Source organism: Pantherophis guttatus, chromosome 13 (assembly GCF_059756535.1).
Source record: "Pantherophis guttatus breed Tessera chromosome 13, ASM5975653v1, whole genome shotgun sequence".
Classification (NCBI taxonomy): domain Eukaryota; kingdom Metazoa; phylum Chordata; class Lepidosauria; order Squamata; family Colubridae; genus Pantherophis; species Pantherophis guttatus.
The window spans coordinates 2,046,884-2,061,902 of record NC_142075.1 but is presented as its reverse complement, the minus strand read 5'-3'; the positions used below and the strand labels follow the sequence as shown (position 1 = coordinate 2,061,902).

The 15,019-nt window shown below is 43.7% G+C and overlaps 1 protein-coding gene across 2 annotated transcripts in view; it reads left to right on the top strand.

Annotated features, from left to right (window-relative positions):
* The window catches only part of IQGAP1 (IQ motif containing GTPase activating protein 1), a 127,407-nt gene that overhangs the window by 13,900 nt on the left and 98,488 nt on the right, over positions 1-15,019 (top strand). For both annotated transcript variants that reach the window (XM_034435617.3, XM_034435616.3), the window contains exons 3-4: positions 12,646-12,802; positions 13,169-13,246. In XM_034435617.3, the coding sequence (XP_034291508.1) occupies positions 12,646-12,802; positions 13,169-13,246 (235 nt within the window). The remainder of the gene's footprint in view (positions 1-12,645; positions 12,803-13,168; positions 13,247-15,019) is intronic.

Below are 15,019 nucleotides of genomic sequence, written 5' to 3'. Positions count from 1 at the left end.
CTGACATACCTCCACACCTGGTAAAAATTCTTCCAGGTATAGAACTTAAGGAATCTGAGATGCGTCCAGACATGCCCCTTCACCCTGGGGGAAGAATAATGTGTCCCCTGCACCCAACCAGCCAGGATTATCTGGCATGGCTGGTTCTGTTAGATTATTTTCTGTCCCTCTACACACAGGTGTCAAACTTGCATTGTCACGTGATGTCATGTGACATATTGGAATTTTTCCCCTTTCGGTAAACCAGACTCGGGCGGGGCCAGCACGTGATGCAACCGGCCCATGGGCCATGTGTTTGACACCACTACTCTATATCTTAGATCAGTGATGGCTAACCTTTTTGTTGTCATGTGCCAAAAGCGTGTGTGAAAACGCATCCGCGCACCCATAATGCAATACATGCATGACCCCCCTGCGCTCACCCCACGCATGTGTACACAACCCCCTGCGCTCACCCCATGCCCCATTTTGAGCCTAGTAGGCCTCCCTGCACATATAACCCATAATGCAATGCTTGCACAACCCCACCCATGCGCCCTGCCCACCTGTGCATGCGTGCGTGACCCACCCGCGCTCCTCCTCCCCTCACACATGCACAGCAGAGACCCGAAAATTAGCTGGCCGGCAGGAGGTGCGCAAGCATGCACAGTGGAGCTGAGCTGGGGTGATGGCTCGCGTGCCCGCAGAGAGGGCTCTGCATGCCAGCTGTGGCACACGTGCCATAGGTTGCCCTCACGGTCTTAGATAGTGGCTGGGAGGTTCCTGGAGATACCTCCCTTAGTACTTGCTGAATCCTTGGCTCTTTATTTTTTGAGGATCTTCTAAATTTTTAAAAAGAGAAAATAACTTGGGCTAGACACAGTGTCCAGCATCATCTGTGTTTACTGAATAGAACTGTGGAGTCCTTGGTGCTCTCTGAGCTTGGTTGCTGGCTTGCAGATGTTTCATTACTCAATTAGGTTACATCAGTGTGAGTCGGTGTGGGTTTGCTGCCTATTTATATTCTGTTACTCATCCTGCCAGTTTTTTGGGGGGAGGGGGTTTCCTCCTTGGTGGTTACAGAAATGGCTCTAGGTTTCCATAGGCATTCTGGGATAACAGAAGTGGGGGAGGGTTGCAACCTAGTCTTTGGTTTGTAATGCAGACCCAGCAACAAGGCAAGGCAAGTCTGGTCAAAGGAACCACTGAAGGAAAGAAGAGGAGGGAGTGGAAAGCATTTCTGCTCAACTGTTTTTCTCTGGCAGACAGTTTGTGTGAGCATCTGTAACAAGCTTTGAGCCCAAGTGGGATGTCCTTAGGATGTCCTTGTGGCGAGCTCTGGCCAGTCACGCTCTGAGGACTCTTATTACATTGACAGAGAGGAAAGGGACTCCCTTTTCCAATCATTTTTAGTGGGCCATGCTTCTTTGAGAGCAAACTGTACTGAGACTTCTAATCTGAATATGGCAGCCAGCATAATATATGTTGCACAGTGTTTGACCTTGAGTTTTTAAAGAACTCAATAAATTCACGGCTGTCAAATACCTTCAGGCCTGAAATTATTGCAAGGTTAAAGGTACAAAACAGACATGGCCAGAAAATATTATTTTCTGAATGTATTTGTAGACAATATGATTTTTATAATATCTAATCTACTTCAAATACTTTTATAACTTTGAGTTGCAAGATTTTATATACATTTTAATGCACCTGTTATCCAAACATATACAGTGTCAGCATTCCAGAAAACCCCCGACTCCCAGTAAAGACGCAGAAGCAGGCATTTTCTAAAGTTCTCTTTACTAGAAATAGGTAAACTGGTACATCTGGGAAATCCCGAATCTGAAAAGCCCGGGCTTTTCTTCAGTAATACAAAGCTCCCAAAACCACCCCCTTTCTCCTCAATCGATCACATGCTCCAATCAACGTCCGTTCCACCTCAACCCAGCCTCTGACCATTCCTCCTCCAAATGCTGGATCACCCTGACTTTGACCGATAGGAAGAATGCTATTATGTCTACTAATTCCCCTCTCCTAAATCCCCCCTCCTACTTTCCCACACATGAGGAGGTGGCAGCATTGAAGCTTCCGGCCTAATATGGCTTCCAAGGCTGACAGGCGTCTCCCCCCCCCCTTGCAGGAAGAACCATATCCTGAAAAATAAAACAGACAAAACACAAAAGGAAGGGGTTACCGCTTAGCACCAATCCCTTTAACCCCCCCCCCCCGGAGGACTTTTCGGTTTGTCAGGAAATTTGTCATGATACTGTTTCACAAGCGCATCAGCCTTCACATCCCAACTCGTAACCCAAGTAGCTTCAGCTAACGGATAGCCTTTCCAGTGCACCAAATATTGTAATCGACCCCTGTAGAGTCCAGGATTTTCTTCACCTCATAATGAGTCTCCCCTTGTATTACTAAAGGAGGGGGCGGAGCAGCTGGCAAAGGTCTGAGGGTAGATTCTCTGACCAGTTTCAATAAGCTGCTGTGGAAAACGGGGTGTATTTTCCCTAATATGTGAGGGAGTCTTAAGTTGGGCAGTCACCAGGTTAATCACTTTCACTATAGGAAAGGGACCTATGAATTTGGGTCCAAACTTCTTGCTGGGCACTCTCAAGTACTTGGTTGGCAAATACACCTTATCACCTATTCAGAAAGGTGGTTGGAGACCCCGATGTTTGCCGGCTTGAACCTTATATTTTTCCGCTGACTCCGCTAAAGCTTTTTTTGTATTTTCCCAACCCTTTTTCAATGAGGTCATCCAGTCTGTTAAGGACATGGAAGTAGGCGGCTCTCTAGGCAATTCAGGCATCGGCACAAAATCCATGCCCATAGTTATTTGAAAATGAGTCAAGCCAGTATTGCTGTGTACTGCATTATTATAAGCAACTTCTGCGAATGGTAGCAAGTCCGCGCAGTTCTCTTGTTGATAATTCACATAACGCCTAATGTACTGCTCCACCATTGAGTTCAATTTTTCAGCTGATCTGTTAGTCGATGGGTGAAACGCCGAGCTAAGTCCCTGAGACGACCCAATGGATCATAGAAACTCCCTCCAAAACTTAGTGGTAAATTGGACCCCGCGGTCTGATATTATTCTTCTTGGGACTCCATGTAGCCTGTAGATGTGTTTCACAAACAGCTTTGCCAGTTTTTTAGCCGAGGGTAATCCGCTGCAGGCAATGAAGTGGGCTTGCTTGGAGAATAAATCAATGACAGTCCAAATGACTCGGTTGCCCCCACTGTCGTGGAGCTCAACTATGAAGCCCATCGCAATCTCCTCCCAGGGCTTGTTGGGTTCGGCCGCAGTCTGGAGAAGGCCAGGGGGCTTCCCCGGTCGGTATTTCATGGTGGCGCAGGTGGCACAGCTCCTGACATAGTCTTCCACTTCGGTTTTCATTTTTGGCAACCAGAATTACCTCTAGTCAAATGGAGGGTTTTTAAAAACCCAAAGTGCCCCCCTACGCGAGAATCATGACTTCTCTTCAGTACTAGGAGCCACAGGCTGCGGGGCACGTAAAATTTATTCCCTTTCCACGCCAACCCGTCCCTTAGGGTGCAGGCTTGGGTGGCTGGCTGAGACTCTGAAATCATGGCGTGAACTATCTCTTCCCGTCGGCTGTCAAATTGGGGTTTGCGGGAGAGAGCGTCAGCTAGAAGGTTCTTACCCCATAGACTTGCAACCATAGTGACCATTCAAAAGTACAAAGTCACTGAAAAAATGTGACTTAACAACAGTTCTCACACTTAAAACTGACGCAGCATCCCCACCCTAACCTCACGGTCATGTGATCAAAATTTGGTTTCTTGGCATCTAGCATGTATTTATAATGTTTTCAGTGCCCCGGGATCATGTGATCACTATCTAAAAAATTATAGGGAAACATTCAAAATAAAAATACCAGTTATGGAAAAGCATAAATCTTTGGGCACAACTTGCTGGGGGTCTCACCATTGGAGAATATCGTCTTCAGGAACCCTGTTCAGTGAAGAACAGGGTTTCCCTTCTATAGAGTAATTTATCCCTAGATATAGTAAAACAAATGAACAAATGGATTATCAAAAAGATCAAATGACTAAAATCAAATTATCTTGTTTGGGACACATTATACAAAGACCTAAATCTCTGGAGGAGGCTCATGCTGGGAAAAGTGGAAGGAAAAAGAAGAAGAAGAGCAGTCAGATGGAAAATGCATGGACTCAGTTCAGTGGCGGGCCTGCTGGACAAGGTTAGAGATAGATTATTCTGAAAAAAAATCTATGTGGTTGGTAAGAGTCAGCAGCAACTTGTTCGCACATAATGAATTAAAAAATTATCATACTATGTAAAATAGTCACAGATCTCAATGACTGACTATAATAATTTGTTTTCTTTAATGTATTACCATAAGCTACTCAGAGTTTCCAGAAATGGAGCAGCATACAACTTGTATTAAGTAATAAATGATCAACCAAGGCACATTTAGGGCTGATATCCATGACTTTCGACCAGGAGTGTCCAATCTGCAGCCATGTTTAATTGTTTTTTGGCTTCTACCAGATGATCAGAAAGGTCATTTGAGGCCAATCTTTCTCTCCACCCTCTTTGCCTTAACTTGGTAGCAAGCATGCTGCGTTCTTTGATTTGACTGCTGCTAATGCCAAGTCTGCTAATAACAAATCCCTTTGTTGGAAGGGGCCTCAGAGGTATTCTAGTCTAACCCCCTGCTTAAGCAGGAGACCATTGGTTAGAAATGACACCTTGTTAGAAATGCACTATTGTTAGTATGGGAGGAAATTAAAGAATGACATCATGTGAAAATACCAGTCTGGCTCTCCACAATGGAGGCACTGATATATCGAAATGTGATCAATATGGAAAAAATTGTAAGCTATAGGACATTTTGGATGATAAAGGGGAAGTTAAATCTAAACAAGAACTGACCAATCAAGGGATTGATTTAGCATGGTGGCCACATGTGCAAATATAATCAAGATCTTCTCATGAAAGGTGCAAGAATGTATGGTTTCTATAAAGAACCAACAGAACTAGACCAGATATTACTAGAGACAGATGAAAAATTAATTTTAAAAAATGTATAGCTACTTATTGAGCATTAAAAATGGAAGAAGAGCAAGTGAAAGAAACAATGATAAGATGGGCTAAAAACTTTAGTTACTCAATAGAATTAGATAAATGGCAGAAATTGTGGGATAGAAACTATAAACTAACAATGTCAATGGCCTATAAGGAAAATTTATACAAAATGTTTTATAGGTGGCATTTACCACCAGCGAGGTTAGCAAAGATGTTTGAAAACTTATCAGCTTATCAGCTAAATATTGGAAGTGTAATCAGACACCAAGTTCATATGTGGTGGACATGCCCAAAGGCAAAAAATATTGGACTAAAATACTTGGTTAGAAAAATTGATAAAGCAACACATAGATTTGAAACCAGAAATATTTCTTCTGAGTATATTACCAGAACAGTATAATAAAGGGAACACATACTTAATTCTGCATGTAGTAATGGCAGCAAGAATAGTGTTTGCTATTGGAATGGAATGCAATGGAAAAATTATGAAGTCCCGACAGTAGAAAATGTAATAAAAAAAATATTAGAATGTGCTGAGATGAATAGATTGATCCTTAAGATAAAAGAAAAGGAAGAAACAAAATATTTTTAACGTGGGATTTATTTTACCAATGGTTAACTAACAAAAAAGAGGTTAGAAACTAAAAAGAATTTAAAAAGCTAATAAAAATTTGTATTGAAAATTTTGTAAGATGGACAAACTAATTGTATTATTATTCTGTGATTAATATTGATATGTTTATTAAGACTATTAGTATGATTATGATTATTGTTGTATCTCTACTTAAAATTAATTGTGCCCAGACAACACATTATTCAGATTGAATTTTTTATGTTTTTAAAGAAAAAGGTACCAATAAAACATATTCAAACAGGAGACTCTATACCAGTGATGGCTAATCTTTTTGCCGTCGCGTGCCAAAAGCAGGGGTTGCGGGGGGGGTCGCGTGTGCATGTGCCCACATCCATAATTCAATGCGCCCCACCCTCCTGCGCATGTGCACATGACCCCCCCCATACTTCTCCCTGCTTTTGGCACGCGATGGCCTGGTGGGCCCAGTAGGCCCGTTTTTTCCCCTCCCCAGGCTCCAGAGGCTTTCTAGGAGCCTGGGGAGGGCAAAAACAGCCTTCCCCATCCCCCCGGAGGCCTTCCGGAGGCCAGAAACAGCTAGTTTCCCGACTTCTGGTGGGACTGGAAGGCCTGAAAATCAATTGGCTGGTGCACGCATGCGTGCTGGAGCTGAGCTAGGGCAACACTCGCATGCCCACCAATATGGCTCCTGTGGCACCTGTGCCATAGGTTCGCCATCACGGCTCTATAACATTTCAGATAAATGGCTGTTCAGTCTTTTTTTTGAAAGCCTCCAGTAATGGAGCACCCAAAACTTCTGAAGGCAAGTTATTCTATTGGTTGATTGCTCTCACCATTAGGATATTTCTCCTTAGTACTAGGTTGCTTCTCTCCTTGGTTAGTTTCCAATGATTGTTTCTTGTCTTGCCGTTTGGTGCTTTGGAAAATAATTTGATCCCCTCATCTTTGTAGGAGCCCCTCAAATATTGGAATATTGCTATCATGTCATCTCTAATCCTTCTTTTCATTAGATTAGACTGTCAGATCTGCCATCACATTGCTTCAACCCTGCTTTGCTATGATGTCATCCTACCACAAAAGGGGAAGGGGGATGTAGGGGAATGTCGGGAGGAAGGATAACAGGAACCAGAGGTGCCAACCCGAGATAAGAGACAATGGTTGAAAGATCCAGGGACACAGGTGTGAGAGGCGCCAAACTTTAGAATTGTTACCAAAACACCTATTTGAATACTACTTGACATTAACGAAATGACCAATGGGGGAGTGCCTGAAAGAAGGGAAAATCACTGGGTTTATGTGGGAATATTCAGATCTGGCTTTGCTTATGATGTAACCACTTGGCTTTAGGTGTGACAGCAGCACCAAGCTGAAAGGCAAGGAGATGGAGTGGCCACTGTAATCTGAAGTCAGAATAAGAGAGTTGGAAGGGACCTTGGAGGTCTTCTAGTCCAACCCCCTGCTTAGGCAGGAAACCCTACACCACTTCAGACAAATGGTTATCTAATCTCTTCTTAAAAACGTCCAGTGTTGGAGCATTTACAACTAGAAGAAAGTTGTTCCACTGATTAATTGTTCTAACTGTCAGGAAATTTCTCCTTAGTTCTAAGTTGCTTCTCTCTGTGATTAGTTTCCACCCGTTGCTTCTTGTTCTACCCTCAGGTGCTTTGGAGAATATTAGACTCTTTGTGGCAACCCCTGAGATATCGGAACACTGCTTAGTTCTGCATTGAAGATCCAAGGCACTTAATAAAAAATAGCACGTATACTGCTTCATAGTGCTTTACAGCTCTCTCTAAGCGGTTTACAGATAAAGAAAGATTTCTTATTGAACATTAAAAAAAACCTGTTATGATTACAGCAATCCAACAATGGAATGTGTAACACTGGAGTTGTCAGTGTTCCTTTCAGCAGAAGAATTCAGTTAGTCATTGACTTATATCCATTCATTCAGCAACCTTTTCAGCAGTGCTGAAAAAATAGACTTAAGACAGGTCTTCAAAGTTCTGGCTGTCATAGCACCCTCATGATCATGTGATTTTGATCTGGGCATTTGGGTGCCCTGCTTGCACTTACGATATTCCAGCAAGCTGTGGCCCTTGATCACTATTTGTGACCTTCCTATCAGCAAAGTCAGTGGGGAAGCCAGCAGGGAAGGTTGCTGGTGGCTCTGGAAGCTTCCTCCGTTGCCCACAGCATCCCCCTACCAGCACATGACTTCCTCAGACCCCCCCCAGGCCTCCCTGCTGTCCCAAAGTCTTCCCCTCCATGGCAACCCCACATTCCTTGCCTGGGACTTGCCATCTTCTTGCTTAATGACCCATCCCTGGCATTAGGATGGCAACCGGGACTGATGATAAATTTATGACCTTATCGTTAGCGACCGGCAATCCTGGTCTCAATTGTTGTGTGGAGGCTAAAGCAGCGCTGTGAGAGATCCTTCCAATTCTCTAAGTCTCTGGTTTCAGTTTGCGGATTTATAGCAATCCCTTGCTGGGATATAATTTTGGGTGTTCAAGGACTCCCATCAGGAGGATACCCACTTTGGAGAAAGCTGAAGTAGCTCTATGATGATAATCATGATTATAGTTCAATAATGTCTATCTTTTTCTAAAATTACCAGGATCATTGGTATCTTGACACACTCGTTCTTGGTTCTAGAGCATTTTTTGATGCTTTGAAGTAAAAAAGTGGTTGAGCAAAAGCCATACTGGTTAGACAGGTTCTTTTGCCATTCAGAGGAGTTTCTTTATATTCCCACTTGTATGCTGATGTTGTTTGTCTCCATTCCTTCTTTTTCTTTCCTGAGATAACTCTGGTTTTCTTTGATTTAGTGGTTTAAGTTGATGGTGTGCTTTGTGCCATCAAGTTGTCGTTGACTCGACTGAGTCAACAAGAATGATTGAGAGTGAGAATGATTTGAGTTACTCTTACAGATTCGTGACTTCTGTTCTGTGGATAAAGTAGGCTATGTATTAATCAGTTTTGAGCTGCTTCTTGCTACAGTTTATATCTCAGTAACCTGCAGAGTAAGCTTTTCCCCAATTCATCAGATTGTCAATTGGGGCTAAGTAAAGAATGGATTTATATTTTATTTTTTAAAAAGTCGAGCCGGAGATACAAGCTTCTGCTTTCTGGAATCAAGTTGGCAGCCCCTGAATTTTGACAGCCCCTGTTTCTGTTGCAGACTGAGAAGAGAAAGTCCACATTGTGCCCAAATACTGAATTTCTCCAGCATTTAGTTCTTGTAGTCAGCCCAACTGTGGAAGTACATGCAGTGTGACTGATATTCTGGGCGTGGTTGGCATGATGTCTTGGGTGTAGAATCCCCAACTTCAGCTGCTCTGCAGACGTCTTCATTTCTTGCAAGCCTTTGGGACCCGGCTCCTTTTCTGTTTGTCTGCTGATGGGTTGGATGCCTTTTTTGGGTGTTTCTGTTGGGCTGCTTGCAGGTGAGATCAGCAAACACTGTAAAGCTTTATATTTCTTTTTATCACGGAGGCATTTGTGGAAGGTTGAAAAATGTTTTAGAGGCAGGCTGCCTAGAGGGTTGGAACAGAAGCAGCCTCCCTCTCTTCCCCTTCTCTCTCCTCCTCCTCACTAGATATGAAACTGTACAGAGGACACATAAATTGGGAGGAAAGAAATCATTCCCCTCGCTTGTTTCACATTTTTCAAGTGTTTCATTGGATCTTGAATATTACAATGTTTTGATGTCAATGACAATAAACAAAACAGGAATGTAATTGCCTGTGCCCCCCCCAACACACACAGAGAAATACATATACATATACATATACACGCACACAAACACACAACTTACCCATATATAGTGGTTGGATAGTGTAGTGATTGAAGCGTCACCTTTGATGCAGAATGTTGTGGTTCAACTTCTGGCTGGTATCTACCTTACCAAAGGGGTCCTGGTCAAAGAGCCTCTAACCTTTTACCTGACTACTTCAAATATGAGAGCAATGCGAACTAGGAGTTGTGCTGGCAAAGATGCTCACAGGATTTAACAAGATCTGCATCAGATGTTGGGGAACCAGGACAATCCGTTCGATTTGGAACAAACCATACATGGATGAGACAAGAAAACTTGGAAACAATGGAATGCTACTACAACAACAGACCTAACAGGGCTATACGCATGAGAGAACCATGGATGGATAGAAGAACTCATCCATACTAACAGAAATACTTATTATCCAACACTTCAACTTAGTGAAAAGGAAGCTGCTCTCACAACTTGAGATATATCAGAGATGTCAAACTCAAGGCCCGCAGGCCGGATCAGGCCCATGAAGTGGTTAAATCTGGCTCACGGGGCTGCCCTGGAAGCAGTGGACTGGCCCACGGTGGCTGACCGGGCACCGATCTACAACCTGCTGGCAGCCATCTGGGCTGGAATGCAGCCAGCCTTAGATCCATGGGGCTGCCCTGGAGCCCACGAGGGGCCACCCCAGCCCTGCTTCCTGAGTGCACACACAGGAAGTGGGGAGTGCGCTCGGGCCTGGTGTCTCCAGGGATTCTGTTGCCCCACAGCCTGACTGCCGTTCGAGCACTTCACTTTCAGCCAGGACTACGACTCTGTTTCAGTTGCGGTGGCCATGGGCAGAGACATTATGGGGTTGTGGTGAGGCAGCCATCTGCAGCCCCTGTGTGCTCAGCTCCCTCCCTCAAACCTCATCCTCCAGCGAGCCTTCTCCTCACCCTTCCCGTCGGGAGTGGGGCGGGAAGGGTGAGGAGCAGGCTCCCTGTTTGTTTTGTTCTACAGGATTAGCATCACTGTTCAGGGGGGCAGCATATCAGGTCCAGTATCATGTCTTGAGATTCTGTTGGTAGGAGGGGGGGAGGAAGGCTTGATTGCATTTTTCGAATGCTTTTGCTGTAACTGCTTGGGAATTAGGGAGGGGGATTGTCTGTGGAAACAGAATAGACTCCATCCCAGCCTGGTTCCAAGGCTGTTGTGCCCTGAGAGTGAACCGTTATCTGCCTAGCTCCTTGCAGTTCTCAAAGCAACCTTGTGGCATCACATTGGCTTCCGGTGGACTGGTCAGGGGGCTTTGGTTTGGGGAAATGGAAGGATTGCTTTGTGCTTTGTGCAGGACCTTCAGCGTCCACCTGACTTTACTGCAACCATTGTCTCAGTAAAAGTTCTTTTGATTCAACTCAATGGAGACAAGAGTTTTGCTTTCCTGAGGGACCAGCTGGGACAGGTCCTTACAGGTGCTATGTTCTCTATGTCTAATGTATGTTCCTTTAGAGATTTAAATATAACTTGGATTAATGCTATTAATATTATGCATCTTCCTGTTTTATATTATTAGCCCTTGATGTGCTAGAATCTAATTCAACCACAGGGGCAGTTTTACTGGGGGAGGATTATGTTGACCCATTGACAAGCATGGAGCCTTTAATATTGTCTCCTGGTGTGTCTGGGGTACAGGTAGTCCTAGATTTACAACCACAATTGAGCCCAAAATTTCTGTTGCTAAGTGAAACATTTATTAAGTGAGTTTTGCACCATTTTATGTCTTTTTATGCCACAATTATTAAGTGAATCACTGCAGTTGTTAAGTTAGTAACACAGTTATTAAGTAAATCTGGCTTCCCCATTGACTTTGCTTGTCAGAAGGTAGTAAAAGGTGATCACATTGACCCTGGGACACTACAACGGTCATAAATATGAACCAGTTGCCAAGCAGCTGAACTTTGATCACGTGATTATGGGGATGTTGTAAGTGTGAAAAATGATCATAAGTCATTTTTTTCAGTGCCATTGTAATTTTGAATGGTCACTAAATGAACTGTTGTAAGTGAAGGATTACCTGTATTGCAAACACAATGACTATATAGGTACTGTGTAGGTCATATTGAACCTGGTGACCCACTTGATACAGCTTGTGGAGACTCATGTGTTGGTCAGAGCTATACAGAGCTGCTTAAGTTTCCCTTCTGTATTGCCTAATGTAACAGGTATGTTTATGAAAGAAGCTGAATATACATGTCCCAGGATAATGTTGCAGGATCCAATCTGGTTTGGTGACTGGGACCAGAGGTTTTTTTTTGTATTCCGAGCTTTCGGACTCATGCTGGAGTCCATCTTCAGGGAACTTCTCTCTAGCAGAGTGTGAGCTGTTCTCTGTGTGGTATTTTTAGTGCCTGTTGTATGTGGCTTTTTAGATGTTGATTGGGGTGTGTTGAGGGTTGGCTTTTAAGTCATTAGCTCTTGTTTGCTTGTGCTGCTCAGCCCTCACCTCTAAGTACTTGATAGGCTGATGGTAAACCAGCACTCCTGTTGACTGACGAGGGGCCCGTTTTCCAGTTTTCAATCACTTCCTTGGCTGTTTTTGTGCCTGCTCGTCCAACAATCAAGCTGCAAAATTGAATGTGTATCCTTCTTCACTGCAGTGTGAGACAACCAATGAGTTTGGGTCTCCTCGTCTGACCACTTGCTTGTGTTCTTGCAATCTGGTGGTTAGCTTCCTCCCTGTCTGTCCTACTTAGTCACAGGGGCAATCCAGGCAGGGGATTTGGTAGATTACATTGGAAGTATCTCCCACCTCCAAGTGATCTTTACAATGCATAATTTGTCCTCATATGGTAGTCTCTGGTGGTGTGCGATGCCCACTTACAGATCATGGAAGCTGCTTTCTACAGCTTCAGAAATGTTTTTGATGTATGTCAGGGTGTGCTATGTGGTTGGTCTTGTACCTTGTTTCTTCCTTTCTGTCCCTACTGTGTTGCACAGACATCTTGTGACAAATGATTGTGGGTACCCATTCTGCTTGAATTGTTTACGTAGGTACCTGTTTAATTTATTGACTGATGCCTTTGATTTTGTTACTCACTTTGATATCAATTGTATTTCCACAACATTTCTCATTTCCAACTATCCTGGTATAGTAAAGCGGGTCTCCAAAGGTCTTATGAGCTAGGTTTCATTTGGATTCTCCTGGAAACCCTTCCCTAATTGGCTTCTGCCCTCTTTTCTCAGGTGGATGGAAGCATGTCTGAATGAAGAGCTGCCCCCCACAACAGAGCTGGAAGAAGGGCTCAGGAATGGGGTCCATCTGGCTAAACTTGGAAACTTTTTCTCCCCCAAAGTGGTGTCTCTCAAAAAAATTTATGATCGTGAGCAAACTAGATACAAGGTAGGTGAAAATTTCCTGTTCTGCTGGATAAAGAAGTTTTAGTTAAAAAAGAATATTCAAGAAACAATGCATAGATGAGAAAAATGCCATTGTTGCTACTTGAGGGATGGTGTCAATCATCCAGCCTTAACTAAAATGGTGCATTAAATGAGGTCAGTTAAGAAGCTGTTGCAGTCTTCTCCGATCCCATAAAGCCTTCTGGAAAAGAAGGGTCTGGGCACCATGGGCTACAGTGCTCTTCTCCTACATAGAAAGGCTTTCATGGGCACCTCATTTCTTGATCAGTGGAGCAGTTGGTTAGCCTGTCCTGGAGCTGCAGTGCCTGTCTGATCTTTGCATTTATTTTCTTCTCCCTCTGTATTTCAGGCCACAGGCCTCCACTTCCGTCATACAGACAATGTAATTCAGTGGCTGAATGCAATGGCTGAAATTGGCCTTCCTAAGGTAGGTTGGCTGGAATGGAAGCCCCTTGAAATGGGGGAGTGGGCTGAAAGCTCCTCTAATCTCTTCAGGGATGAAACTCTTCCTTTTTCTGAAACCATCACCCACCCCACCCCACCCTGGTGCAGTTTTTGATTCTAAAGACTTTCTAGATGTAACTTCATATGAGCAAGAATTATTTGATGAAGGAATGAGTTGGGAATATTTTGGGAACTGCATGAACGGGTCCATGGAAAAAATGTAGGCATGGGGAGGGACCACATGTTATATGGTGCACTGAGTGGGTGGGACGATTAAAGGGAAGCCAGTGTGGAGACCTGTTCAGTACTCCACCTGCCACCTTTTTTGTCTGGGATAGTCTGTGGCTATAGATTTTTTATTTGAAAAGAAAAAGGTACTTTGTGACTAGTGCCCACATTTACGACCTTCTCAGCTCTCCCCCTCTCTCCCTTCTTCACCATTATGGTAAGTTAGTGCTCATTACCTTGTACCTGATCCTTTTCTCTTTGCTGTTCTGTGCAGTGCAGCACATCCCTAAAAAGTGCTGAGGGCAAGCTAACAAGCTTACCTCTGTAATTAGTTGATTAGAAGCCTCCAGCTGGCTTGCAGTTGCTGCCTGAAATTGTTACTAAAGGCTTTTGCTTGCTTCTTAGTTCCCACTCCGCTAGGCAAATAGCTGGCGATAGCACATTCCTTTCAGTGTGTATTTTCTATTGTATGTCCATTTAATCTCTTGTAATTCCTTCCTCTCTAATGAATGTAAATAAAAACATACATTCTCTTCTTGCTAATTATCCCAGTACTGGGATAAGTATTCCAAAGGGCAGAGAGTGAGGAAGAAGTGTTAGAGAGAGACTGGCCAAGCTAGGGGGAGGAGTCAAACAGGGACTTAGTCTGGAATCTCTTTGTGGGCACAGGAACACAAAGTTCAACGGCACTTGAATGCTGTTGAACTTTATCTAGTTTTACCCAGATGCAAACCGTTAAGTTTGAGAAGATTCCTATTATGAACAATAAAGCAGTAAATTGGAACCTTTACCTGATTGTTTGCACCTGACATTTGCCCATAAACCATCAGTCTGAGAATATTTCTGTGTATAGATTTGAGCAATAAAACAGCTAATTGAACTCTGGTTGTTCCTGCCTGATAAAAATGGTATAAGACTGTCTCACGAATTGAGTTCAGGAAGCCTGCCCTACCATTTTGGGCTCACCCTGCTGTTTGTGATCATATCCTTCTGATACTCTAAAGCAGGGGTGTCAAACTCGTGACAACACGTTGTCACATGACGTATCACAACTTTCCCCCCCTTTGCTAAAACGGCGGTGGCCATGAGCAGCGTGTGACACATCCGGCCCGTGAGCCGTGAGTTTGACACCCCTGCTGTAAAGCAAAGGAAGGCTGAAGTAAAATCCTAAGCACAGTCGCAGAGACATGATTTTTCACTTAATGATCACTTAGCTGGTCAAGATGGTTTTCTTAACTACCAAGTTGCTGCCCAAATTGAAGTTCCTAAGCAAGAACATTTTGTATTCTTAATTTTAATATTACTGGAGAAGAACATGTATTGCAATCCTAAAATTAAACTGTACAGGTAGCTCTCAACTTACAATATTTACAATTGGGACAGGAATCTTGGTCATTGAGCAAAGTCATTAAGAGAGATGGTCAGATGACTGTTTTACTCAATGACTACAATCCCAGCATTCCCAACTGTGGTTGTTAAGTGGTTGTTAAGTTCTACAACCCAACGAGACAGACACAGACTTCAGAGG